The sequence below is a fragment of the Sorex araneus genome, chromosome 4 (genome assembly GCF_027595985.1).
Source record: "Sorex araneus isolate mSorAra2 chromosome 4, mSorAra2.pri, whole genome shotgun sequence".
NCBI classification, from domain to species: domain Eukaryota; kingdom Metazoa; phylum Chordata; class Mammalia; order Eulipotyphla; family Soricidae; genus Sorex; species Sorex araneus.
In genome coordinates this window covers 222,198,272-222,221,742 of record NC_073305.1, presented here as the reverse complement: position 1 = coordinate 222,221,742, position 23,471 = coordinate 222,198,272, and the positions used below count along the sequence as shown (strand labels likewise).

At 58.8% G+C, this 23,471-nt stretch overlaps 2 protein-coding genes across 3 annotated transcripts in view; both read left to right on the top strand.

Moving 5' to 3' along the window:
- The window catches only part of CRAMP1 (cramped chromatin regulator homolog 1), a 35,323-nt gene extending 22,403 nt beyond the window's left edge, over window positions 1-12,920 (top strand). The window contains exons 10-21 of one of the 2 annotated variants that reach the window (XM_055135423.1): window positions 235-1,251; window positions 1,824-2,001; window positions 4,544-4,722; window positions 4,807-4,881; window positions 6,101-6,182; window positions 6,506-6,610; window positions 6,722-6,900; window positions 7,040-7,108; window positions 7,725-7,953; window positions 8,208-8,372; window positions 9,094-9,221; window positions 10,645-12,920. In XM_055135423.1, coding sequence (XP_054991398.1) covers window positions 235-1,251; window positions 1,824-2,001; window positions 4,544-4,722; window positions 4,807-4,881; window positions 6,101-6,182; window positions 6,506-6,610; window positions 6,722-6,900; window positions 7,040-7,108; window positions 7,725-7,953; window positions 8,208-8,372; window positions 9,094-9,221; window positions 10,645-10,806 — 2,568 coding nt within the window. In that variant the 3' untranslated portion in view covers window positions 10,807-12,920. Of the gene's footprint in view, window positions 1-234; window positions 1,252-1,823; window positions 2,002-4,543; window positions 4,723-4,806; window positions 4,882-6,100; window positions 6,183-6,505; window positions 6,611-6,721; window positions 6,901-7,039; window positions 7,109-7,724; window positions 7,954-8,207; window positions 8,373-9,075; window positions 9,222-10,644 lie in introns of both variants that reach the window. The other variant, XM_055135422.1, reaches the window with a different exon arrangement.
- An 859-nt stretch (window positions 12,921-13,779) lies between these two features.
- JPT2 (Jupiter microtubule associated homolog 2) lies at window positions 13,780-23,071 on the top strand. The gene is made up of 5 exons (XM_004604193.2): window positions 13,780-13,869; window positions 14,855-15,000; window positions 17,603-17,745; window positions 20,900-20,948; window positions 21,263-23,071. The coding sequence occupies exons 1-5, from the start codon at window positions 13,826-13,828 to the stop codon at window positions 21,430-21,432; spliced, it is 552 nt and encodes a 183-aa protein (XP_004604250.1). The 5' UTR covers window positions 13,780-13,825; the 3' UTR covers window positions 21,433-23,071.
- The last annotated feature ends 400 nt before the right edge of the window (window positions 23,072-23,471 follow it).

Below are 23,471 nucleotides of genomic sequence, written 5' to 3'. Positions count from 1 at the left end.
TATCCTTTTTGTTCTCAGCCATACATCTGTGGCTGCTGGGCTGGCAGAGTGCCCCGTGCTCTGCACGCCCTGGGTTTGGGGTGTACACCCTTTTCTGGCCCCCTACAGCAGTGTGATTTGCTGCAACCCTCCTCTCTGGGTCTTGTCTGGCTCCCTTCCTCTGTGACGCCTCCAGGAAGGGACCCACCCAGGCTGGGCCGGGGTACTGCAGGTGTTTCCTTGACAGGAGCTCAGCGGAAGACACTGGAGGAGCAGCCGATGCGGGAGCCATGTGCGGAGCCCGTTCTGGAGAGCGAGGCATTTCGCCTGTTCCCCGGGCAGAGCTGTGCCCTGACGCCCCTGCCCGGCGTGGCCCGCGTGGTGCACTCCAAGGCCTCCTGCACAGTGCACTGGCAGGAGGGCAGCCGGTGCAAGCAGAATGCCAAGGATGTCCACCCGCTGCCCCCTGCCCAGATCCTGGGCATTCAGAGCGGCCAGGGCACAGCCCGGGGCCAGGTGAAGTGCCCGCGGGGTGGTGCTGAGGGCAAGGGCGGGGGGCGGCCGCCTCCCTGCACGGACCCGTCACAGAGCTCTGGGGAGAGCTCCCCTGAGTGTGGCCCAGGGGACGGGCCACTCGCGGGCCTGGAGAAGCCTTCTGTGGCCGAGGCTGGGGACGGCTCTGCCCGGGAGCTGGGCCCTGGCTGTGCCTGTGGACAACTGCCCGAGCTGGAGGACGAGCTCTCCCTCCTGGACCCCCTGCCCCGCTACATGAAGTCCTGCCAGCACCTCATCATCCCCGAGCAGTGCCGCTGCTCCTCCCCAGAGACGCGTGTCCCCAGCGCAGCCCCAGCCCCAGCCGCCGCCCCTGTGCACAGCCCTCCCAGGACTGAGCCTCCGCCCCACCCTGGGCTCCCGCCGGATGCATGCACTCCTGAGGCGGCAGACACACCTGCAGAGGAGCTCCAGGAGAAGGGGAGCCCCCCGGACCCCTCGCCGCCTCAGGGCCAGGCTGCCACCAAGCCCTCCAAGGATGCACCCAGCAGTGGCCTGGCCCAGCAGCTCCACGCAGAGGGCTGGGGCCTGCAGAGCGCCGAGAGCCTCACGCTGGCCGAAGTCTACCTCATGATGGGCAAGCCGAGCAAGCTGCAATTGGAGTACGACTGGCTGGCTGTGCGGGGCCCTGAGGCCGGAGCCGCGCCCGCACCGTGCCACCAGCAGCGGCTCCTCCGGTGCCTGCTGAAGCTCATCTCCACCGAGGTCAACCCCAGGCCGGTGAGCGCTGCCCATTCCTTGGCGGGACCTTACCCCCTTCAGGCCTGGGACTGGGAAATGGGGAGAAGCCAGGACCCCACGACCTGCCACACTTGACTGTCCGCTGCAGAGCCCACCTAGGGTTGCCAAAGGGCCATGGGGGGCCAGGAGGCGGGGGGAGCCCTCAGTGTCAGAAGCCACACGGGATGTTAGAGAGAGGCATTGTCTGAGGAAAGCTGGGGTTCTGAGTAACCCCAAGAGGGTGGGGCTGAAGCCCGGGAGGGACCCTCAGCTTGGAGGTGGGGACTCTGGAGGTGCCATGTTGGGGGGTGTGGAATGTTGATCCCAGAAGTCAGTCTTCGTGCTTCCCCAGCACACTGGCGGGGCCAAATGGGTGGTCCTGCTGGCTAGCTGGGGATGATCCCGGGGCCCTCTGTCCCTGCAGTGAGTGTGCTCTGTGGCCCTGCAGTACGGCCCAGGGCTCTGGGGCTCTTGCCGCTCGGGGTGTGAGTGGGGCACAGAGCACTCTGGCACTCCAGCTCCTGGCACGTAGGGAGCCCCTGTGCACTCTTTGAGTTGGGCTTCTGTCCTAGTCTCCAGAAACAAATGCGGGCCCCACCACATCAGTGAGGCCCGCCCAGGAGGAGCACTCGGTGACCCCCCCAGGGAAGGTGGTGACCATCAGCTCTCGGAGCCCCCGCTGCCCACGAAGCCAGTCTACCCTGCGTGGCAACAAGACTTTCTCACCACCCTCGGGTTCCTGCACCTCAGGTAAGGCCTGCTGTGCCCACTTCCTGTGAGCGTGTGGCATAAAACCATAAAACCATGGTGATTTTTGTTTTTATTTATTTATTCTTATTTATTTTTATAACTTTGGGTCATATTTGGCAATACTCAGGGGTCACTCCTGTCGGGGCTCGAGGATAGAACCTCGTTGGCCGTGTGCAGGTCTAGCACCCTACTCACTACTAAAGCCATTTGTAGCTGAAGAATCAATTTAGGTCTGTGGATTAAGGTGACTGAGACTCCAGGAGGGACATGATCTTTGCTCTGGACTGTCCCTGTTCTGGTTCAGTGGTTAATTTTATTTTTTGAGCCACATTTAATGGTGCTCTGGGCTTCCTCCTGGCTCTATGCTCAGGGATCATTCCTGGCTGGCCTCAGAAGACCAGATGGGGCGCTCAGGATTGAACCTGCATTGACTGTGTGCAAGGCAAGCATGCTTCCCCGTGTATCTCTGCAGCCTCTCTAGTTCTGTGAGTTTATAATGAGATGAGGTCATGGGCCTGTGGTTTCCCGGGAGTGTCTGAGTAGGCCTCCTTCCCACGGCTGCTGCGCTGCGTGGGCTTCCTCGGAGCCTGGAGCTCTTGCACTGGGCACTGCTTCTGCCTTGTCTGGGGAACAGCCTCCCCTTCATCCAGTCTTTCAGTCGCTCACCCCATTGGCAGAAGCACGCGGTGTTGTGGCACCTGTCGGCAGAAGCTCATGATGTCAGCAGTAGCTTGTGGTGTTGTGACGCTCGTTGGCAGTAGCTTGGGGTATCGTGGCACCTGTTGGCAGTAGCTTGGCATTTCGTGGCACCCGTCGACAGTAGCTCGTGGTGCTGTGGTGCTGATCGGCAGTAGCTCGGGGTATCGTGGCACCCGTCGGCAGTAGCTCGCGGTGCTGTGTAGCCGGTCGGCAGCAGTTTGCGGTGCTGTGGCACCCATCGGCAGTAGCTCGTGACTGAAGGGAGTGTATCCCAGATCTCAGGGCCACGCCTGCTCATGTCCTGTGCTGCCCGCCGCCTGCTTGGAGGCTGTTTTCTAGAGCACATCCTGGTGGGTTTAGAGAGGGCAAGACTAGGGCCAGGTGGCCTGCCTGCTGCAGGTTGCTTCTGGCCTCTTCCTCCATGTTTCTTGAGGGTGGGCTGCTGAAGACGGGCATCTTCCTCGCGTCGTGCTCTGTCCACCTCGTTTGCATTGAGGCAGTGTAGAGAGCAGTGCATCTGCAGTGAGAGTAGCCTCTGGCTCCGCACACACTTGGAGATAAAGAACCGAGGGGCCTACCCTGCCGTGGGTACACCAGCACCCCGCAGCACACAGCTGAGTCCTGACTTGCTCCCTTTGTCGGATTCTGTATTAGAGATTAGTCTGTATTAGAGATTAGACGGGGACCAGCAGGCCACAGGGTGGCTGTGGCAGCAACCTATGAAGTTTCACTGCTGGTTCCGAGCTATCTGCTCTGCTGCCTGTGACAATGGCCAGGGTGGTCTTGCTGTACAGAGTGGACAGTGTTTCCTACCCAGAGAAGGTGCCGCTACTGTGGATCCCAGAATTTTCCAAAGGGCCACAGTTGAAAATGGTGGAAATGGCAGCCATGGCACAAGATTAGGGCCAACTATTAGGGGCAGCAGGAAGGAAGTCATGGAAGATTCCGGATCATTCTCAGCCTCTCTGACTTTCTTGGGCACTTTCTATGAGTTAGTGAGTGTGTATGTTTGTAGGTGTGTTTAATTGAGGTAGTTTGTGATGTTATTGAAGTCGGTTCACAGTTGCAGAGCTGGTAAGTAATATTTTTCTTCTCACTTGGCTCTATGGCCCCCATTTTCTTTATTCTTCACCTGTGTTCCCTTGGAGTATCCTGAGGAGCTGGCAAATACAGTGGGCAAGATGCTTGCCCTGCACACAGCCAATTCATTCATATGGCCTGAGCCTGCCAGAAGTGACCCCTGACACTGCCTGGTGTGGTCCCCAAACAAAACAAAGCAGAAAAATGCCGTAGATATCTGGAAGGTTTTTCTAGTTCCAGAAGTCTGGACATGAGTTCTTCTCCCGGTGGTTCCAGCAGTGGGAAAGCTAGAATTTCAGGGAGAAAGAATAGCCAGTTGGGCAGAACAGAGACACGGGAATCTCCTGGTTGAACAGGAGAGATACAGCAGCTCCTGGTTGGGCAGGACGGAAACACGGAGGCTCTTGGTTGGACAGGACGGAGATACAGGGTTCCTGGTTGGATGGGAGATATGGAGGCTCCTGGTTGGACAGGATGGAGATATGGGGGCTCCTGGTTGGACGGGACAGACATGGGGGCTCCTAGTTGGATGGGAGAGATATGGGGGCTCCTGGTTGGACGGGAGAGATACAGGGGCTCCTGGTTGGGCAGGATGGAGTTATGGAGGCTCCTGGTTGGACGGGAGAGATAGGGGGCTCCTGGTTGGGTGGAACAGGTAGCTCCTTTGGGGAAATGCCAGGATTGTCAGATTGCTTGGCCTGGTCCCGGATACACAGCTCTGGAGGGCATATGCTAATTGAGATTGTCTCGTGCCCACTTTTAGGTTTGAGAAACGCTCCCCGGCCTCTCTTGGTGGCTGGTCCTAGTACAGGAAACAGCGATTCTGACGGTGGCCTTTTTGCTGTCCCAACCACGTTGCCACCCAACAGCCGACATGGGAAGCTGTTCTCTCCCAGTAAAGAAACAGAACTGAGTCTGCGTCAGCACCTGAACTCCATCAGCGTGAGTAGGGAGGCAAGCTGCCTGCGAGGCATTCCTGACCCATGTGCAGGACACTGACGCTCGGCCCTGTGCCGTTGTTTCCAGATGCAGTCTGATTTCTTCTTGCCCAAGCCCAGGAAGCTGCGGAACCGGCATCTGCGGAAGCCACTAGTGGTCCAGGTCAGGAGCCCGAGGAATCTCCTTCCCTCACTCCCAGCTTCTACCCCGAAAGGCTGGGAAATGGGGATTCCCCTGCAGACGTACATAGGATCTTCATAGGATGGGAAAGTAAAAACACTTTTTGCACAGCTAAATTTTCTGCTCATAAAATTGGTCCCCTTCTGGGGACCTCCAGTGTCCTAAGGCCAGATGGATGTGAGGACTCAGGAGCTTTCTCTGAGGGGGGGACTGGAAGGCCCCGAGAGTGGAGGGGAGGTGGGGAAGGGCTAAAAGTGGCGGGCTGGGGTGTGCTTCTGCTTTAGGGGAGCTCATCCTCTCTCACGGTGAGAGGGTGTAAGACAGGTGTCAGGATGGAACCATCTCCACGGCCTGAGTGCTGGCACACATGGTTGTATCAGTGGCTCTGGGATGCAGCAGCCAGCACCTAGCCGTGACCTTCCTGGTCGCGTTAGAGAAGCTGGAGGGTGGCTGCACCTTCTCAGGGTCGGGGCCCTGGAGCCCTTGTCCCCAGCCCCTGGCACGCTCCGTAACGACCGGAGCAGTATGTGGTTATTTCTCTGTACCGGGTCCTTGGCGTTCTTATTGGCAATAGCCAAGTCACCCCCCAGGGGCATGCGTGCTACAGCAGACCCTGGTGGCCCCGAAGCCTGAGAGAGGCCCATTAGGTCCTTTTGCCAGTGGACCCCTGGGCACTGCACAGCCTTGCAGGTCTGGTGACCGTCAGCAGTGCCCCTCGTCTCCAAGGGCCAGGATGAGGGCCATGTCCTTCCTGCTCTGGCAGACACAGCTGAACCCGCACGGTGCCCAGGCAATTTGCATCCCCACCCAGGGGGCTGGATTCACTCTGAGATGGGCACAGGCCTTCCTGTGAGTGCCCCAGAGCACACGGGAGCTGCCTGTAGACAGGGAGATGCGTGGCTCGCACCCCTGGCCCACACTCTGCCATCAGCGATGGGATGATTTCCGCCCTTGAGAAAGCCCAGAGTAGGGGGCGCTGCACATCCAGTGCTGTGAACTGGCGGGTCTGCCTCCCTGCCTTCCGTCTGAATGAAGGCCTTTCACCAGTCACCAGGGCTTGTCAGGGAGGCCCCGGGGTCCCACGGCTGCACTCAGACTTCTGGTGCCTGTCCTCAGCTCCTGCCCCTCCAGGCGGTTCCTCCCCAGTGCACTGCTCGTGGGCTGGGGGCTGCTGGTCCCTGACGCCGACTGTCTCCCGCAGAGAACGCTGCTCCCCAGGCCGTCGGAGAGCCAGCCGCACAATGTCTGCGCCTTCTCCATCCTGGCCAACTCGCCCGTCACTGGTGAGTGTGGGCAGCTTGCCTGCTGCAGGCTGGCTGCTGGCCATCCCCAGTGGCCTTGGTGACCCTGTGGGCACTGTGAGCGCCATTTTCTCTTGCACCCAGTGTTCCTCTCTAGGATACGACATCGTAGGTCAGGCATTTTCTGCAGGAGGCATGTTGTGGCACTTGCCAGCACCCGTGGCTCCAGAGCCACAGGGGAGCCCCAACAGCACCGCTTCCCTCTCTGCATGCTCACGTCCATGGGAACGCTGCAGGGACAAACCGCAACCAGGGCTCATTGACCATGGCAAGCAGGCCTGACCTGTCCACTCTTGTCCTCACAGGGAGAGGCTCCTTCCGGCCCATCCAGTCAGCCCTGAGCAAGGCAGCTCTGTCCCGGCCCATTGTGCCCAAGGTCCTTCCACCCCCAGCCACGAGCCAGCTGACCAGTGAGTGACTGACAGACCTGGCGACGGAGCCCTGCTGGGTTCTGCGGGCAGGAGGCGGGTACCCTTGGGCCCTTGTCCGGAGCTTGGCTTCTCAGTGCCCTCCCTTGGCAGGTGCTATCAACCTTGCTGCAAAAAGTGCTGGCATAATCCCCGGAGGCCCCCTGCCTGTCCTGGACTCCGATGGCCTCTCCAGCATCACGCCACTGCCCTCCAGTGAGGTGACAATGGCTGTGTCAGGCCAGGACTCCAGTGGAGTGCACCCAGACGGAGGCTGTACCCCGGCTGTCGCGGTAAGTGTGGGTCGAGCTGCTCCCCGCTGCCCCCTACTTCTGGGGCCGGGACGCCAGGGCCATGAGGCAAGCCCGAAGCAGGCGGGGTGGCTGCCATTTCATGGCGACTGATGGGTGTTCCTGGCGGTGTGTTTCATAGGGCACCAGTGACCCATTCGTCAGTGTCTCCTCGGGGCCCGAACAGGAGTCGGTGACAGGTGGTTTCCAGGTAGAGTGTGCTGTGGACTGCTGCGTCCTCCCTGCGTCCTCCCAGCTGCACACCACACACTATGGTGTGCCTGGCCAGCTCTGGCTTCCTCCCTGTAGTGAGGTTTGAGGGTCAGGACAGACACAGTATAGAAAATTCGTGCCCAGAGTGTATAATAACACCCACCCTGGGGCGCTGGAGTGACTGGTCTGCTAGAAGCCTGGACGCTGGGGCCCTTCCTGTCAGGGCAGGAGTGACAGCACAGCTGGCAGCGCCTGCCTCGCACATGGTCAATGCAAGTTTTATCCTCGGTCCCCCATATGCCCCCCGAGCCACTCCAGGAGTGACACCTGAGTGCCTCTATGTGTGGCAGAAAAACGGGGGATTTCTAGGGGGCCATTGAGTATTTTCCCAAAAGGGAGGAGCTGGGCCAGATGAGGGCGGGAACCTGTTCCACATACTGTGGAGGGCAGGGAGCTTGGTGCCTCCCTGAGTGCTAGCAGTTGTGCTGTTGGCCCTCATGCTCTGGGGAGACCCCCCTGGGTTCCTGCTCAGATGCAGGGGGCTATGGGTCATGGGCACACCAATGGCGGGCTGGGGTGTGGCCCCGTGCCGCCTGACGGCCTGTCTCCCTCAGGGCTCGCCAGTCCTGGCCCTCTCGGAGCTGTCCAAGGCTCCACTGCCCAACGGCCTGCCCCCGCTCCTACCCTCCGAGGCCGCTCGCGCCCGGCTCTCCCCACCCAACGTCTCTGCTCTTCTGGACATCTCTCTGCCTGGCCCTCCTGAGGACGTTCTGTCACAGGGCGAGCCTGCCACACACATCAGTGACTCCATCATTGAGATCGCCATCAGCTCCGGCCAGTACGGTGAGGGCAGTCACTGTCCCGCCCTGACTCCTGCCTGCTCGACCCCATGCAGGGCACAGTCTGGCCCCTGTTGGTGCTGGCCCTGGGCTTCTGTGCTTCTAAGGGGTTTGGGCCACAGGGGTCTTACTAGTCCTGGATCTGTGGGGTGGCAGAGATGCAGCCAGGACACCTGTGCCCAGACCTTCTGGGTGGCAGTTGGATGAGTGGGTGCTGCCAGGCCCACAGCAGCTCTCTGAAGGGGTTTTGGTCGGCAGGTGAGGGTGTCCCCCTCTCTCCCGCGAAACTCAACGGCAGCGACAGTTCCAAGAGTCTTCCCTCGCCAGCTGGCAGCCCCCAGCCCGACTGGATCGCCTCCCCTACTCATGACCCCCAGTGGTGCCCCAGTGACCCCACAGATTCCTCACTCAGCAGCCTGTTTGGTGAGTCTCAGGGTGAGCTCAGACTGCAGAGGGGGTGCCTGGATCTGGCTGTCGCGCTCCAGCCGACTATGCCTTTGTGGGCTGCTGACAAGCCCTGGATGCTGGGTAGGCCCCGCCACCTCCCACCCACAGACGCATAGCCCTGCCATTGCCCCGGCAATCACCAGAGCCCTTAGCCAGGTACGAGGACTTGTAGCGCCTCCCCATGAGGCTTCTTGCTGGGGGATGGGCACAACCTTCAGGGTGGTCAGGGCCTTTGTGCCCCTCAGACTGCAGAGCATGGAGTGGCAACAGTGGGCAAGATCCGCTATGAACTCTGGGTTTGGTTTGGTTTGGTTTGGTTTGAGTTACCCTGGGCAGTGCACGGGGGACCACCAGGTGCCAGGGATGAAACAGATGCCCTCCTTGCTGTGCTATTGTTCTGATCCCTGCAGTGACCTTTCACTGTGGGGCTGTAAGAGGGCTAAGGGCCCCGCGGGCACCTCCCAAGGTCTGTCTGCTATTAAGGATGTTAGCTTGAGTTTGCAGCCAGCAGCCAAGCTCAGAGCATTCCTAGAGGAGGGCCCCCACCCCAGACCACGTCTGTGCACGTGTCTGCAGTCCTGAGCCACTGGCCTCAGCTTCCTGTGATACTTGGTGCCCCCTTGTGAGCTGTGGGGCTGCTTGTCACGGGCCCTGTCTCAGGGCTGCTCCTCCTCTGCAGCCAGCTTCATCTCCCCAGAGAAGAGCCGGAAGATGCTGCCAACGCCTGCTGGCACCAACAGCGGCACCTCACTGCTGGGCCCCAGCCTGCTGGATGGAAGCTCGCGGGACTCCTTCGTGTCTCGATCCTTGGCTGACGTTGCAGAGGTAAGGGCCTGTCTGTCCAGAAGCCTGGTGGCCAGTACATCCTCCCCTGCCTCCCTGCCGTGGAGCTGAGGGGCCGAGGACAGAAGCTGTCTGCAATGGAACGTGGCGCAGCTGAGGCCTGAGGGCGGTTCTTTGCAGCAGCTTCCCCCTACTTTCTGGTTCATGGGAGGTGTCCAGATGAGCTCCAGGGGGCAGTCTGTAGGAAATCGGGTCTTCTGTGCTCGGGGGCAGTGACGGGAGTGTGCACGGCAGGGCTCCCTGCGTAGTCCTCATCTTTTGACTGGAACATGGTGTTTTGCCACATGAGGGCTTGTCCCTGCTCACATGGTCTTCCATGCTGCGGCCACAGGGTCTCCCCAGCCTGGCTGTGTTCCCAACATTCCCCACTCTGGCTCCGAAGGCTGTTAGGTCACGGTGGCCCTCAAGGAGGTTACCGTAGGGCTTGAGAGGAGCAGGGGCTCCCCTGCCAGAATTTTGGGAAACTGGGCTTTGGCCAACTCCTGGGAAGGCTCTGTGGGCTTCCACATAGCACTCTGGCCCATGTGGGGTCGTCACCAGCCAGACGCTGAATGGGAGGGTAGAGTCCTTTGTAGTCTCCCATGGCCAGCCGTGGTCTCGGAGCCTTTGGGCCCAGAACCTTGGGCTAGGGCACAGCCGGGACTCGGACGCTTGCGGGCAGCATCACATTTGGATTCGTGTTTGTGTGGTGCTGCCAGCATTTAGCGCCATGGACACGGCACCACTGATACCCTAAGATGTGCCCCAGCTTGGCCCCAGCTGGCTGGCCTAAGGGGTCTGACCCTGATGGGGCTGCGGAGGCTCATGAGAGCCCAGGTGTCCCTGAGTTGGCTCAGATCAGAGCACGAACTCAGCCTGGTTTGATTTCTGGCACGATATGGCTCCTGAGTACCCCCAGGTGTGACTCCAGTGCCCCACCCCAATACTGCTGGTGGGGGCGGCTCTGCAGGGCCTCCTTAAAAAGGACTCAAGCATCATTTCAACTAGTTCTGGTGTGTTGGGAGGCATTTGCAGTTGTGGCTAAAATGGCCTGATGGGTCTGAGCAGAAACGTGGAGTTGAGGAGCAGGTAACCCAGGAGGGCAAGACTGGTGAGGGGAGATGGCGTGATTCGCTCCCCTTTCTCTGACTTGTACCATGGCTTTGCATTCGCTTGTTGACGTCACCATCATTAATGGCCTAGGGCTCCTCTGGCACTGGGCACCACAGCAGGTAGATCCCTGTGTCCTGACTTGGCCCTGCTCTCCACTGACACACCACTGCCCCGTCTCATTTCTGGAACCTTTGCCTCCTTTCATGGGGTGTGGAGGGGTGTTGGGCCCTGTGCCCCCAGGGCTGCAGACACATTAGGTGCTGGATCTCCTGGGAGCCTGGTCTTAGCTGCTGCTCATATTCCCCACCCACAGGTCATGGATTCCCAGCTGGCTTGCATGATGAATGAGAACAGCGTGGACTACATATCTCGCTTCAACGACCTGGCCCAGGAGCTGTCCATCAGCGAGCCTGGTCGCCGAGAGGCTCTGTTCGATGGAGGCAGCGGCGCCCCCATCGGTGACCTGTCCCAGTGACACGCGGGGAGGCGTCCAGATGGTCGCACCGAGTGTCGAGCAGGGAGAGGGTGGCCAGGAGACGCATCCTAGTCTCTGTGAGGACTGGCCCTGGGGGGATCCTGCCTCCACCATATTTCTGCCTCCACAGTTGGGTTGAACATTCCAGTAGGTTCTCTTGCCGGAAGAGAGGCTCGGGGTGCCTTTTGCCCTGGAGAGCCCAGCAGGTAGGCTGGGCTGAGCTGCTGCCCTTCTGTGAAGCCCACTTGGGAGCCAAGACAGGGAGCACAGCAGGGCTTGGCCGGGGCCTACCTGGTGGTGTCCACAGCTAAGGCAGCAGATATCTCCGGGGACACTGACACAGGGCAGCCGGCATTCCCTGCCCTCTCCTTGTGCTTCCTTTGCTGAGGTTTGACCATTGACAGAAAGGAGAAGAGAATGGAGAAATTCCTGAGAGAAACGGGGCAGTGCTCATCGGTGCTCTGACGTGAGCATCCCTTCTGTGACTTGGAGGCGACCCTCCGAACCTCTGGGAAAGTGTGTTTGCTCCTACGGCTGCAGAGCAGGCTGGGCGTATGCGTGCGCCCCTGCCCATGCCTTGGCCCCAAGCCTCAGGGCAAGGTGAAGCTCAGCTGTCCCCTGGGCCTTCAAGGAGTGCTGGTGCCAGGTGGGTGACAGCAGTGCCTCCACCTGCCGCCCCTCCTCCCCTCAGCAGCCAGGTCGCCTGACCTCTTTGGTCCCTGGAGTGGCCAGTTTGTCCCTCAGCCTTGATCTAACCCAGCTCAGTGTCAGCCAGCTGCAGCCCTCTCCACCGCCCCTCCTCCCCTCCCATGCAGACTCCAGCCACCCTGGATGGGGGCAAAAGGGGGTGGTCTGCGTGGGGGTCTCAGCAGCACTTGCCACAGGAGACAGGCCAGCTGGCTTCCGGGCAGCACTGTCTGCCTGTCCCTAGCTTCTCGGCTTCCCTCTGAGCCCTGGCCCTTGGTGCAAACTGCTACCAGATGCCAGTGGCAAACAACCCTAAAGCTGGGGGCCAGAGCAGGGGTCTGAACCAGGCCCCTTTCCCAGGTGTTGGTTGAATCTGCTTCCATAACTTTATCGTACCTTTTGGAGCCAACGGAGATCAGTAGATCTCGCTCTGTGCCCTGATCATCAGGTCCACAGAGGATTAGGGCACCAGGCTGGGTTCAAGCCATTGTCTGTGACCAGGGATGCCAGGTAAGGCAGAGAGCTTCGACCAGAGCCAGGCACTCGGGGCCCAGAGCTCTTGGATCCTCAGGGACCCCTAGACAGCCTAGTGGGCATCTTGGCTCCTGCTACCCTATGGACTCAGAATCTGCAGCTGGGCTCGAAGCTGAACCTCCGCTTTGGCCAGCTGGAAGCTGGAAGTCTGTTCTCACTTCTCACCACGTGGGGGAAAGGAGGAGCGTTTGTGGATGAAATGCCCAATTGTCCACTTCTCCCTGCTGGTTTAGACACGGAGCAGACACCCCTGGCCTCCACCTGTCTCTGGCCTGTAGCATTTCTGTGCCACACTTGTTTCCATGGCGGGTGTTTGCTCCCCCATCTGGGCACTTGAGCTGGCCGAGACACTAGTGCTGAGCTGATCCTCTGTGGAGGGCTTGGCCTCCTCATGGAACTCGTCTGTACCTTGTGTTTGCAAATGCCCGCAGCCAGACTGTCTGCTCTCCCCCATCACCAGCTTCCTGCCCCTCAGGGTGAGGGGGTGGTGTCCTTTCCAGGTCTCCCCTGTTCTGAATCCAACCTGCTTGTGCAGAGACAGTCCTGGAGCACAGGCCTGAAAATGGGGAGGGGGACCACACAGGCACCAGGTGCATTTGTGAGGAACTAGGGCCAGGAGAGCCTGCAGCCCAGCCTGCTTCTGCTGTGCCTGGAGATGGCAGCACCCTGCTGCTTCCTGAAGACCCTTAAGCCATATCATCTAAGGTGGTCGGCTTGTTTGAGATGTGAATTTGTTTTATAGGCTATAAATATACAGTGTATGTATAAAGCAGAATGCCTGTTCTTCCTGATTATTTTTTGTACCATATTGTAAATTATATTATTTATTCTTTACCAATTTTGGGAATAAAAGGTGTTTTGGTTATTTAATATAATAAAAACTGTTAAACTTCTTATGTTTAAATTTCCAGTTCAACTTGTAAATGTTTTTATTGTGCATAAATACATACTAATACTTGATGTAACTAGATGGTCTCTGCCTGTGTGTCACGTGTGGGGCGCTGGTCCCAACACCCACCATGGTCAGTGGGAGACTGGTAGGGTCTCTGGGCCACCCTACTTTCATGGCCACCCCTGGGGTCTCTCTTCGACCCTGCTCCACGGCCACCTCAGGGTCTCTCCGCGACCCTGTTTCGCCAGGGCTGAGGGCTCTGCCCAGCCCTTTTGCTGCGATGGCTGCAGAGACAGACACCCCACATTTTCAGAGAAAAGGGGGCGTGGGCACTGTCGCTAGTCCTGTCGGGATCCTGCGCTCCCCCTTGCCCTGCCCCTAAGTGTTACAGCTCCAGGTCTGCTCACACACGTGTCCTGACATCTGTTCTCTTCCTGCTCCCCAACCTCTGCGTCCCTCCCAGTGGGTGTCCCCAACCGCCCTGCTTTCGCTGCCTTCCCCCCATCGTCCGTGTTCCCCCAGGTACGCCCTTCTCTGATGTCCTCCCCAGCCGAGTGTCTGTCCCCCAAACCTGACCGGCGTCCGCTAGCGTCCACTGCGGCACCGGCGCGGTGTCTACGCTGGGCGTCGGGGAAAATGTGGGCGGTCCAGCCTCGCCCCACGACGGAGCCCCGCCACCTCCGCCTGAAGGACGGCCCGCCCCCACAGGGCTGCCACCCAATGCCGGAGCCCGAGCCTGTGAGCGGCACCTGCTCCCGCCAATCGACCGCGGGCGCCGCACCGCCGTGATTGGCGGTGACGGCGTGACGGGCGGCGACGGAGCCCAACGGGCGGGCAGCGAGAGGGCGGGCCCCGGGCTGCGCGGGGCCGTCGGGCAGAGCGGCGGCGCGGGAGCGGCTGGGAGACATGTTCCGGGGCCCGGAGAGCGCGGACGGTGCTGCGGGCTCCAGGTGCGGCGGGGCGCGGGGCGCGGGACGGGGGCGGCGCTGGGGCCCGAGCCCCGTGGCGTCCGCGGCCGCCGCCACCTCCCCGGCCAGGTGCTGCTCACCCGACCCTGACGCGCCGTGGCCGCGGAGCCCGTCAGCCCGTTCCGGCGGCCGCGCGTCCTGGCGTCGGGCGCGGGGCGTGAGCAGCCGGGGGTCTGCGCCGTGGCCTGGGGTCCCGCCCGGCTCCGGCCCCCACGGCCCCGAGGTCCGGGCTCTGCGCGCTGCTCCCCGGAACCGGGCCGGCCGCCTCAGGGGACGCGGTAGCGTGGGATTTGGCATGGGGGGGCACCGAGTGTTGGGGGTCTGCCGTGGGCGGGCACCCCCGCGCCCGCAGCGCCCGCGGCGTCCGAGCCCTCCGGACTCTCGGGCCGGCGGGGCCGACGCTCTGCTGACGCGGGCTCACCTCAGCGCCGCGGGTGTGGCGCCGACGCCGCGGAACAAAGAGCGAGGAGTCAGGAGACCGACGCCCGCGGGTTCCTCCTCCTGCACCTCCGCTGCTGGCCGGCGGCCCGGGGCCGGGGCGCGCCTCGCTGGCTCAGGAGACGCTTCTCTGAGGAGCATTCTGAGAGAGACACAGTTCTGGGGTCTGTGGCATGACCAGGTGTTCAGGCAAAGCAGGGAGGCCAGTAGGCCACATGGCCACCGTGAACCGCCCCAGAGGGTCCCTTTCCACAGGCATTTGGAAAAGCCAGGTCCAGTGTGCGGAAGGCACCGCAGTTCTGTGAGGCGGGGCCAGTCCCGCCCGGGTGTCTGTGGAGAGTCCGCAGGTGTGGGCGGCGCCGTGTTGGTGCCGTGAGGCCACTCACAGCTCCACAGGTGTGTGTGTGTGGGGGGGGGGGGTCTTGGTGTTGTGAGACTGGGGCCGATCCCCAGCTCCACAGAGGAGAGGCAGGAAGCCCAGAGGAGCAGTGGGTGCCCCCAGTGCTGACTCAGCTCGCTCTCCTTGCAGGCCCACGCAGCCCCCAGGAGAAGAAAGTGGCCCATGTGGCAGCACAGCAGAAGCCACTCCAGCAAGTCGGCCCAACAGGATGGCGTCGAATATCTTTGGGCCCACTGAGGAGCCTCAGAGCCTCCCGAAGAGGACCAACCCCCCAGGTGGCGTCCTGGGGACTATCCACCCTGAGCCTGTTTGCAGAAACCTGGCATTAGCTCTTCCCTCCATTGTCCCGGCCCTGAGGTCCCCCGGGTCCCACAGCCCCTGGGCCAAGTGCAGGGAGAAGCCCAGTCACTGGGTGAGGGAAGCCTCGTCTCTCCTGGTCGCAGGCGAGACCCTCAGAGCCAGACCATCAGCTGAGCTGCACTTGTGGGGTTGCTTTCCCAGCACCCTCAGAGGTCTGAGTGTTACGGCAGGTTATGAGCCCAGGCCACACCCAGGCCGACCTGCTCACTCTGGCCACAGACTGTTCTTGGCCAAACAAGGGACGAAAAAGCACAGAGCCAACAAAAACTTGGTTTGTTGGGGGCTTGGGTTTGGTGGAGGGTCAGCGTCTCTTGGCCTGTGGTTACCATGAAGCAGTTGGGGGTGGGGGTGGCAGGTGGCGAGGGGTGAACTCGCTCTTAGGCCACTCAGAGTGTGTGCCAATAGTGTGGGAGCAGCCAGGCTTGGGCACCCGGCAGACTGGCTTAACCTCAGCTCTGCCTTGGCAGCCTGAACTCCTGGCTAGACTGCTGAGTGTCCAGGCTGTGGGTGACAGCCAAGGTGAAGCCAAGTGACTGCTCCTTGTGCCTGGGGCGGGGCACGAGTTTCACCTTGCCAGTTGCTCTCTGGAAGTTGCCTGGTTCGGGCCGTGGGGCCTTGGTCTCAGGGCCTGACCGCCAGTGGGCTCTACTGCTGGACTGCCCACGTGCCGCCGCACCATCTCTCTGCTCCACTTAGTGCTGGCTTTGGCCCTCTCGCGCGGTTTCCTCCCCAGTGCTGCTTCATCATGGGGGTTGTCAGGGCTCAGCTGCACGCTTGCATCTCTCCGTTCTTCACCCTGGTGCTGCTTCTGCACACCACGTCCAGGGCCTGTGTCACAGCCCATTGGTGGCAGCTGCAGCCTTGGACCCAGTTCATGTGCCCAAGGCGAGTCATTGAGGTTCCCAGGGGGCACTTCACACGTGCACAGGTTGCTGGGGTCAGCCCATGTCCAAGCACCTTAGAAGCTTTTGATGCAGAGCCCGCCCACCCCCAGCTCTGAGGAAGGCCCAGTCTTGTGGCTACTGAGCAAACACCTGCCTGCCTTCCCTTCTAAAAGGTTTCAGGTGCCTCCAGCCCCACCCTTAGCACCTGCCAAGTGCTGAGCTCAGAGTGGGCTGCAAGGGAGTGTTTGTTGCTTTGCTTTTCAGGCTGAGTGTGCATTCCCCCATTTCTGGGCTTTGTCACACTCTTCAAAGCTAAGTCAGCACTGCTGGGGTCCCTCTGGTCCCCAGCCGAGGGTGGGTGTGGGGCTACTTACTTTGCTTGCTCCATATCTGTATTCCCGGGGAATTGGGAATGAGACCACCCAGTGTTTGTCTCGCTTAACATGACCCACCCCCTACAGGGTCACAAAGGATGAGACTTCCTCTTGGGGCTGAATTTCTTCAGCTGTAGATGTAGACTCCATCTTCTCCACACCCTGGTCATGATGCAAGTGGGTGTTTCCAGAACATGGCGATTGTGAATAGCAATGCAGGGACCACAGTGTGTGTATCTGGCTAGACTTGTGTCTGGGGGCGCTGCTGGGGCCTGTGTAGTTCTGAGCTGCTCTCTGCCATGGCTGCACAGTGACCCAGAACTCCCTAGCACTTGCACTTTCTGCTCCTAGAAGCTGGGCTTCCTCCAGGTATGGGTGCCAGCCCTGTTCTCTGCTCATTGGTGAGAAGGCACATTTTCCGGGCCTGGAGTCTGACTGTGAGGCTGCCTAGACACTGCTGCTGGGCCCCTCAAGGCCCCATGGTTTCTTAGCACAGCTTTTCCTCAGTTCTCTTCTAAGTGATCATTGACAGGTGTACACTTTCTGGCTTTGAGGCCACACCAGGAGGTGTTCAGGGCTCCCCCTAGCTCCACACTTGAGGTTCACTCCTATTGGGACTCCTGTGTGCAGAGCCCACTCTCCAGCATATTGATCGGTCTCCACAACCCCTAGGTACGAGTTCTGTGTGTTTGGGGGTTGCAGCCATAGCTGGTGGAGTTCAGGCACTATTTCTGTCTCTGCTCAGGAGTGACCCCAGCTTGTATCTGGGGGGACATATGCCAACCAGGATTGAACTGGGGTTGGTCACATGCAAAGCAGCAACTTCCCGCAATACTGTACTCGTCTCCAGCCCTCCATACCTGTGTTTTTCATGGTTGTTAAAATCATTGTGTGTGACAGCAGAGATGTTGAGTGTCTGTTATTCACTGACATCCACATCTAGTTGTCACTGGAGGTTTCACTGGGAATGAGGCGAGAAGAATGACATCATTCTTCTGATGAACATCATATCCCAGAGGGCAGTCACTTGGCCAGGGCGCGTTACTAAATCAGGTTGGTCTGGCCTACAAACCTAGCCACTCTTTGCCTGTTGTCTTCCAAAGAGCACTTGACGTGTTTGAAAGGATTCTTCAGCAGTAGGGGCTCCTCGCCCAGAGGCCAGTGCCTCCTGGCTCGGTCCAGAACTCTGGCACTGAGGCTGTGCTTGTTCTGCAGGGGGGAAGGAAGCCTTGGGCACTCACTCTGTGCTTGTTCTGCAGGAGGGAAAGGAAGCGGCATCTTTGAGGCACCAGCACCCCTGCAGCCTCGACAGCGCTTGAATCCACCAGGGGGCAAGACCAGCAACATCTTTGGGTCCCCCGTGGCTGCTGCTGTGCCCTTGGCACACCCCAACAAACCCAAGGTATGCACCCTACTTAACCCTGTGCTAGCTCTCCGGGCCCCACGCCGGAAAAGGCCAGCGCCCCGGCTAACCCTGTGCTAGCTCTCCGGACCCCACACTTGACTTTCGGGCCCAAATACATCACCTTAGGAAACCGTCAAAGGAGAACCAACCATGTGCTGAGAGGCCAGGCAGCTGCTGGAGGGTGGTTCAGGATGCCTTCCCCAAGGGCTTTCTAACCCGGCAGCACCCATGTGGAAAGTTGCAGTGGGATGTGGCACTGAGCAAACCCTCAGTGTTCTCTGGTGTGAGAATCAGAGCGAGCAGGTATTAGAGTTAAGCACACGGAAGAGCCAGCCTGGCTAGACTCTGAGCTCTTCCAGCATAAGCCTGAATCACCCCTGCTGCGAGCTGGCAGATGACCACAGGCTTCTGGGTTCAGTGGCTGCCCCAAGAGAGGTGTGACCCTGGCAGCCCCAGGGTCAGAGAGATGGATGGCAGAGAAGGGGCTTGCCTTGATGCAGCCAGTCCTGGATGGTCTCTGGCACTACCTGTGATCCATGAGGACCACTGTATGCAACCAAAAGCCCGGGTCCGTGCCAACTCCCACTCCCCCCTCGGGGAGAGTAAATAGTAAGAAAGCAGTTCTCTTTTTTTAATTTTTGCTTACTCCTGGCTCTGCACTCAGAAATCACTCCTGGTGGTGCTCAGGGGATCATATGGGATGCTGGGAATAGAACCCGGATCGGCCATGTGTAAGGCAAACACCCTACCTGCCATGCTATCACTCTAGCCCCAAGAAAGCAGTTCTTACCAGAGCCAGCATGTCTAATTGAGAAAATGGGAAAACCTATCCTCAAAGGGGCCTGGGGTTTTATGGGACTCCCAAATGGCTAAATAATCTTGAAAATGAGTCAGAATAAATAAAAAATTAAGTAAAATGGGAGGCTAGAATGATAGTAAAGCAGGGAAGATGCTTGCCTTGCATGTGGCCAACCAGGGTTCGAATTTCGACACCCTATGTGGTCCCCTGAGCATCACAAGGAGTGTTTCCTGAATGGAGTTAGGATTAAATCCTGAGCACTGCTTGGTGTAATTCCAAAATGTAAATAATAAAGTTGGGAAGCTAACACCTGCCAGTGTTAAGATTCACTACAGGGGCTGGAGCAGTAGCACAGCGGGTATGGTGTTTGCCTTGCACGTGGCCGACTCAGGTTCGATTCCCAGCATACCATTCTCAGCAATTCCTGAGTGTGGAGCCAGGAGTAACCCTTGAGCATCTCCTGGTGTGACCCAAAAAGCAAAAAAAAAAAAAAGATTCATTACAAAGTTACAGGCATTTGGACTCGGTGTGAGGAGAGAGAGGGCAGTGACGGGCAGTCTGACTCGGAGTGAGGGGAGAGAGGGCAGTGACGGGCAGTCTGACTCGGCGTGAGGAGAGCGAGCAGTGGGGCAGGTGTAGGAGCTGTTGCTTTCCTCCACTGAGCCCAGTGCGCTTGCGGGAGAAGAGTTCTTTCAGCAGATGTGCAGGGGAAATTGGAGCTGTGAGAGAAAGCAGTGAGCACGTACCTTTGTCATCTTAGATTTAGCCCTGGCTTCTTTGGTGTGATACCAAAAAAACAGAGAAATGAGAAAATTTGAAGTTAAAAAAGTTACACTTTCTTAAAATGAAAAACTTGCTATTTCCTGAAGCTGGAAAGTAATATAGCAGGGAGGACGTTACCTTGCACAAAACCCACCTGGGTTTGAATCCCCAGCATCCCGTATGGTCCCCTGAGCACCACCAGAAATACAATTCCTTCATGCAGAGCCAGGAGTAACCCTTGAGTATCATCAGATGTGGGGCCCCCCACACCCATAGCTGCCCCGCCATAAAAGAAAACTGTGTACTTTGAGAGATGCTATCCTGAGAGTGAACAGGCCGCACTGCTTGTGGGCTCAGGAGGCCCCAGAAATCCTAGGTCTGTCCCTGGCACAGGATGGGAGAGACACACTGCTTCTTTCCCATGGCCTGTATTACATGGCTCATGATGGACCTTACAAATATCCAAATGGCCCTGGATAGAAAAAGGGTCCCTCCAGTCCTGGCCAAGACCACAACAAAAGCTTACAGGCTCAACTTGACAAAAAAAGCAACTGAGCTAAGAAACTGGCCGCTACTTGAGTGAGTGAATCAGCATAGCAAGGACACCAGTGGCCAGCAGGGAAGCCCAGGTCCAGGTACCGTGAGACCTCCCTCAGCTCCCACTCTTCTCTGGCATCAAAGATGGGCAGGGTTTTTTTTTTGTTTTTTTTTTTCTTTTTGGGTCACACCTGGCGATGCACAGGGGTCACTCCTGGCCCATGCACTCAGGAACTACTCGTGGCAGTGCTCAGGGGAGGCAGGGGGTTTTTGGTTGCAAGATCAGAGTCTGTGTGGCCAGGGGGCAGCTCAAGGGAAGGGCATGCACATGCAGGGCCTGAGCTCTGGCCCTATCACCTGCCTGGCAGGCCCTTACTACTCAGCCAGGAATTCCCAGAAGTGCCTCCAGGGCCCCTGTTTTAGGGGATCACACCCAGTGGTCCTCAGGGCTCACTCTGAGTGATGTTCAGGGGACCAAGCTCCTTGTCCCGCTGTACTATCACCAGCTCTCCTGTTTAGAATTTTTTAAATTTAATTTATTTTGGTTTTGGTGCCACACCCAGTGGTGCTCAGGGGTTACTCCTGGCTCTGCACTCAGGAATTACTGCAGGCAGTGCTAGGGGGACTATTGGGATGCTGGGGATTGAACCAAGGTCGGTTGTGTGCAAGGCAAATGCCCTACCCACTGTATTATCTCTGGTTAGAATTTTTTTTTTTTTTGTTTTTGTTTTTGTTTTTTTGGGTCACACCCAGCGATGCTCAGGGGTTACTCCTGGCTTTGCACTCAGGAATTACTCCTGGCGGTGCTTGGGGGACCATATGGGATGCCGGGGATCGAACCCGGGTCAGCCGCGTGCAAGGCAAACGCCCTACCCGCTGTGCTATCGCTCCGGCCCCTCTGGTTAGAATTTTTAAATGATGATTTTAAGAGCCATGGTCTGAAATGTTACTGGGCAAGGCAAGTATCTGGGTGCTGACCAAGAGGGGCTCCTTGCGGGTGGCCAGTGGCGGTGCCGTGGTACCAAGTACTGACATGGGGCTTGCTCATTACAGGACCATGCATTCATGTGTGAAGGTGGTGAGCCGGAGCCGGAGCCAACAGGTGAGCTGTGTGCTCTGCCCCAGGCCAGAGGCCGCCACTCAGTGCTACTGAAAACTTGCCAGCTGGTCGCTGTCCTTCATCTGGCCCTGGTGGTCAGCACGGCCTCCTTGGGCAGCTGATCTAGTGTCTGAAGCCCAGGGACCACCCAGACCTGCCCTGAGCTCCTGAGGGCAGGTCCTGGGGCTTCCCAGCTCTGGGCTGATGCTTTCCCTGTGCATCATGGGCAGGGCGGAGTGCCGAGGACACTCTTCCCTCCCGTCCAGGGAGCACCCTCCTCTGTCCTTTGACGGGCACTGTGCCACCTCTGTTCACAGCTGCAGCCAACTCGGCCCCTGGAGAAGCGCCTGGTCAGGCAGCAGACAACGCAAGCCCTGCACCCACGCCCGAACTCGACAGCCACGAGCCCAGGCTGGGGCCCCGGCCACGCTCCCATAACAAAGTCCTCAATCCACCTGGAGGCAAATCCAGCATCTCCTTCTACTGAGGCCAGAAGCCCATACTCCCTCCCCTGACCCAGACCTCACCTTTCAGATGCCAGTGCTCCTGCTGTCATTATTGGGGGCTCGACCTCATTATAGATGTTGAAGCCCATTGGCTTCCCTGGTCTCCACCTCCACCTCTCCGCAGGCCCCAGCGTGAAGACCAGGGCTGGTGTGAGTGGGGGCCGGGGTGGCACAGCCTCAGTAGCACTCGGTGCTGTGGGGAGGGGCAGGCCAAAGGCAGGACCGTGGGGGTCTCTTGGGCGGCCCCCAGAGCCCATGCTAGCTGCTGACCTCTGCACATTGTTCTCCTGAGCCATGGCCACTCACTCCATCTGTTACTTTGCATTGTAGCGGTCAGCAAAAGCCTAGCTGCTGGTCCCCTGGCCTGGTGCTGCAGAGGCCACCCTCTTTCCCAAGTGCCCCTGCCACTGGGCAGTGTAGCGCAGCCCCCACAGACTGGGTCTCTTTGATGGTGGGAAGAAGCCATGCTCTGGATTGAACCCTCAAGGACCAGCTTCATTTTGGGCTCAGGTGTCTCATGCCTTTCTAGAAAAACCCCTTACTCAGGTACACAGAGAAGGGGAGGTTTGCTCAGGCTGCCCTGGGCCATAGTCAGTGGGCCCCCACCCAGGAGGCCATGGCCAGTAGACAGAGGCCTCCATTTGGCGGACGGGATTGCTTTCATCTTCCAAAAGTGCCTCCAGTTGTGCTTCCCAGCATTCCCAAAGCGGTCTGGTGGCCTGGCCGGTGAAACGGAGTGCCCCAAGCCACAGCCCGGCCCACCATCAAGCCTGGTGCAGTTGGAGCTGCACCCATGGGCAGCCTGTCTCCTCTCTGACAAGTCACGTGTTCCAAGTGATTTCCAGGTGCTTCTGTTTTGTCCAGAGCATTTTCAGGTGTCTGAGACCACCACACACTAGTTTCAACTTGGGACATGGGGATGCAGTCACAAGCTATTGATTCTAACTTTTCTTTCTTTTTTGGTTTGTTTTTGTTTGGGGGCCATACCTATTGGTTCTTAGGGGTTACTCCTGACTCTGAATTACTCCAGGCAGTGCTTGGCGGATCATATGTGAACCCAGATTGGTCATGTGCAAGGCTAATGCCCTACCCACTGTGCTATTGTTCCGGCCCCTAACTTTTCTTAAACACAACAAAATGATTAGGGGATTCTAGATTGATCAAGACTCCTAACTCCTGCTGGCCTTACGGCTCCCCTGTCCCCGCGCCCCCCCCCCATACACACATTTATTTTTCTAGTTACATGAGAAAAAGTTGGCTCTCTGCACTGGCTGGGGTAGCCATGGAAATGGGGTTTGGAGAGGGAATGAAGAAGGCGCGAGCTGGAGCCAGTGTCCAGCTGCCACAGGTAGGCCTCCCCCACTGCCGGGAGCCCTGTTCTGTCACCACCGCATCAACCTTGTTGCTCCTTGGTTTTATTAAGCCTTAAAACGTGTTCATAGATTTGGTGCCAACTCTTTAAGAACTATACCAAAAACAAACCTGTGCTGTAATCAGTATAATTTTGATAGGAACATCTTATTTTTACATTTTGTAAGCGTTGACTTTTTACATGGCAGAATTGGGTGAAACGGTTGAAATAAACGTTGCAGTCGCTTCCTGGCTGCCTGGTCCATGTGTGCCCGGCTCCTGAGTCCCTCTGTCATTCTGTGTAGGCGCTCTGGGGCAGCAGGGGCTTCTGACCTAAGGAATCCCGGAGGTTACGGGCTTTGGGTTTGGAAACCAGATGGTTTAAGTAGGGGTGAGAACGTGCCTTTGATGTCTTCAGTCTCGAAGTTCAGTCGTGGTTCTTAGGCTGGCTCCTCGTTTCCCCAGAGAACTGGAGGCAAGGCCTGCAGCGCGCGCTGGGCGCCTGGCACCTCGTCTGGGAAAGGCACCGCACTGGGCCGGCGTGAGTCCCAGCGCCCGCCCCGCGGGCAGGTGAGGCCGGCCTCAGGTTGGCCGAGCACGTCCTGCGTCCGGCGCCCGGCGCGCGGGCAGGTCACCACACCTGCAGGGAACTTTCTAGAGTTCCGAGGGC